Here is a 3,615-nt window from a genome sequence, read left to right on the forward strand (position 1 = left end):
AAAGCCCCGGATGCTCATTTCACAGTGAATGGAAACGAATACAAATATGAGTATTACCTTACAGATGGAATATATCCTTAGTTTTCCACATTCGTGAAGGCATTCCGCCACTCAGTTGAAGAACGAGACAATTTTTTTAAGAGAAGACAAGAAGGAGCACGTAAGGATGTGGAATGTGCTTTTGGAGTGCTGAAGGCGAAGTGGCATATAGTCGAACATGCAGCACGACCATTGGATTTAGAAACTCTACGATATATCATGTATGCATGTATCATAATGCATAACATGGTAGTAGAAGATAAAGGGCGAAATATTGCACACTATATCCCAACGGAGCCCAGACACGTTCAGTTTGAACCAGAAACATCAAATTATTTGCATCGCGTTGTTGACATTCATGACACAAATAAACACAGACGACTTTGAGAGGACTTAGCAGATTATATCTTCAATGGTAACAATAACGATAACGAATAACGTTGTATTTTTTTTTTTTGAATTTGGATGTTTTTTTTTGATGTTATGTGTAATTTAATCTCTATGTTAATTTTAATCTTTACAAATTATTATATGTTATTTATATTTTTTAAACATTATGTTTTATTTATTATGTTATATTTAAAAAATATTTGTCTAAATTAAAAAAAATCGAAAAAAATAAAAAATAAATTGTAAAATGGAAAAAAAAAGTTGGTGTTTTAACAAGATACAACATGGTGAACATTTCCCCACTTGGTGTTATAACATCATTGATGATGTGACATGTGATATGACACCAAAATGATGTTACATCTAGTTGCCCACATCTAGTGCTCTTAGTGAAAAAGTGTTTGGTATGTGTGTTGGAGGTTGTGAGGTCTCAAAAAATTCGATTTTTTATTCTCAAGAGCAGCTTGTTCACGACACTCTATATCAACACATGTCCAGTTGGCATGCCGTGTGGCATATATGACCTTCTGAAAAAGTCAAAAAAGACTAAAGTGAATAAATTATTTAGTTTTCTGAGTTTCTCTATTCAAAAATAAAAATTAAGACTTTAATAAATTATTTTCCAAAATATTAAGATTTTATTGTAAATTTCCCTCCTGATACATATAATATAATTATGTTACTTTGTCGTCCCCTTATTTGTAACAGAAATGCCGTGGATAGAAAACCCACAGTTTTCCCATTCTTATTTTGTTCTTTTTATGATTTCTATAATCTCAAACAATTATTAAGTTAAAATTATGACAAAAAAATAAAAATAAAAATGGCATTAATTTAAAAAGGAAAAAGAGAAAAAGAAAGGAAAACGTCTACACTACAAAAAGTGGCAACACGTGTCATCCGGGTCACGCGGCCCACCCGTGGATATACATGCATATATTACAACCATATTCGTCGTCTCGTCGAAACCAAACGCAATTTTACTTTGTTGTTTTTGAACGTGATAAACATCGTCGGAGAGATGGCTGGATTAATGGATAAAGCGAAGGAATTCGTGGCGGAGAAGGTGGCAAACATGGATAAGCCGGAGGCGACGGTGAAGAACGTCGATCTGAAAGAAGTCAGCTGTCAATGCATAACCTACAAGGCCGACGTCAATGTCTCCAATCCTTACAGCACTTCTATTCCGATCTGCCAGATCTCTTATACCTTCAAAAGCGCCGACAGGTTCCTTACATGATCAATTGATGTATTTCAATTACATAAAATCAAAAAACATTTCAGTTTTCAAATTAATAGGAATATGCATGAAATAACATTGAATTAATCAGGGTGATCGCTGAAGGTTCGATCCCAGACCCTGGGTCGCTAAAAGCCAAAGCGGATACGATGCTAGACGTTGGGGTGAAGGTGCCACATAGCGTGTTAATGAGCTTGATGAGGGACATTGGTGCAGATTGGGACATAGATTATGAACTCAATATTATTCTCACAGTTGATCTTCCGGTCGTCGGTAACCTCAACATTCCGGTGAACAGTAAGGGTGAGATCAAGCTTCCTACGCTGTCCAGTTTAATGGGTGCAGGTGCTACTTCTTAAAATCAACAATGGTAAAATCCATATGATATGATACTTGTATATACGCAAAGGATGATATGTTAAAATAATAATCCTGTTATGATGAAACTGGTTATTGGTTTTGTTTGTAAAGAGGGGTGTTTTAAGGATATATTAAATATATTTTAGAATATTATGATTTTGTTTCTTTAATTTCTTATCCGCTTGCTTTTCTATATAAATGTTGTAAACTCAGCTTGCTATTAGTTGTATTTAGAACCAATGCCGATACGTTGTGAAGAGACATAGTTAAAATTTACGTATTGCTTATTTTTTTAAGATATATAAAGTATGCACGATTACATGCCGTGATCATATCTGCATATTTCCGTAGAAGAAAAGAGAGACCAAAACGTTTGTAGGAAAAAGAATGTTTGTTTTTTAATAACTGTATGTAGATAAAATAAATTTAATGTAAATAAAATGGTTTTTAAAATTTATATTTTTTTCTATATAGAAATATAAATAATTCTAGTTTTATAAGTGAAATATAATATACACCAAAATAACATTTTCTTAAAAAACTATTCATTCCATATAATTTGAAACCATGCATTGGGTTGTTCGTATTAAGAAAACAAATTATCGTTCAAACATTCTTTCTTTAAGACCATTCAGTATACTCTCTACGACAACGGTCGTGGAGAGCTTCCAAGTCAGCCACCTCAGGCCACCATGAACCACCGGTATACTCACCACTACCGGAAAGAAGAGAGAGAAGAGGAAGTTGGGAGAGAAGAAGACGACCATTGGTCGTTTACACTCGTGATGCCCACCACGAAACACCACGAAAACCTCAACCACGAACGGTCGGGCTGGTGTGCACGGCCGTTGTTCGTTGCCACCTCAACTACGGATCCGTATGTGGAGAGTATACCGGTAGGCCTAATAAATTATGAAGCGTGAAACATGTAATTGTAATTTTCCTTTGGGTAACTAATGGAATTAGTGTCATTATCATCAATATAGAGATAGCATTGAATTAAAAATAACAACATTTTACACTCCAATAAAGTCCTAAAATTTTGGTCCGGTTTACGTTTTAGTCCAAAACTAATTTTTGTTTACGAAAAAGTCCTAAAAACCGGCAAAAGTATGCATTTTGACCATTTTTGACCGGTTGGAACCGACAACAAATTAATTTGTGACTATTTCATAAACTGACACAAAATATTGGGACTATTTCACAAAATGATCCAAAATATTGGGACTTTTCTGCAAAAAAATATTAGGACTTTTCTGCAAACAAAAACCTTATTATTATTATTATTATTATTATTATTATTATTATTATTATTATTATTATTATTATTATTATAAACAAGTATACTAATTTTTAAATTCATTATTATTAATATTTTTAATAATACATATAAATACACTTAAATAAACAAAAAATATTAAAGAAATTATTTAAAGGTGATGGTGGTGGTTATGGTAATGTTTTAATCATTGAAATCATGAATATGCTTGTATGTCCTCACTTTGTATATGATCATTTCACATTTCTTAGAGAAAATTACACGGATGGTCCCTATGGTTTGTGGTTACTTGCACGCTTGGTCCCTA

The 3,615-nt window shown here is 33.0% G+C and overlaps 1 protein-coding gene across 1 annotated transcript; it reads left to right on the top strand.

Annotated features, from left to right (window-relative positions):
• Window positions 1–1,403: 1,403 nt before the first annotated feature.
• Window positions 1,404–2,176, top strand: LOC145100131 (late embryogenesis abundant protein Lea14-A-like). Its single transcript, XM_079037516.1, has 2 exons — window positions 1,404–1,656; window positions 1,761–2,176. The coding sequence occupies exons 1-2, from the start codon at window positions 1,451–1,453 to the stop codon at window positions 2,026–2,028; spliced, it is 474 nt and encodes a 157-aa protein (XP_078893642.1). The 5' UTR covers window positions 1,404–1,450; the 3' UTR covers window positions 2,029–2,176.
• The last annotated feature ends 1,439 nt before the right edge of the window (window positions 2,177–3,615 follow it).

Source organism: Lactuca serriola, chromosome 4, assembly GCF_051521515.1.
Source record: "Lactuca serriola cultivar US96UC23 chromosome 4, Lser_US96UC23_V15, whole genome shotgun sequence".
NCBI classification, from domain to species: Eukaryota; Viridiplantae; Streptophyta; class Magnoliopsida; order Asterales; family Asteraceae; genus Lactuca; species Lactuca serriola.

Bases quoted from the DNA above. Each gene is read 5' to 3' on its own strand.
- LOC145100131 (XM_079037516.1), top strand. From the start codon at position 1,451: ATGGCTGGATTAATGGATAAAGCGAAGGAATTCGTGGCGGAGAAGGTG. The intron at 1,657-1,760 runs GTTCCTTACATG...TGAATTAATCAG, and splicing joins ACCTTCAAAAGCGCCGACAG to GGTGATCGCTGAAGGTTCGA.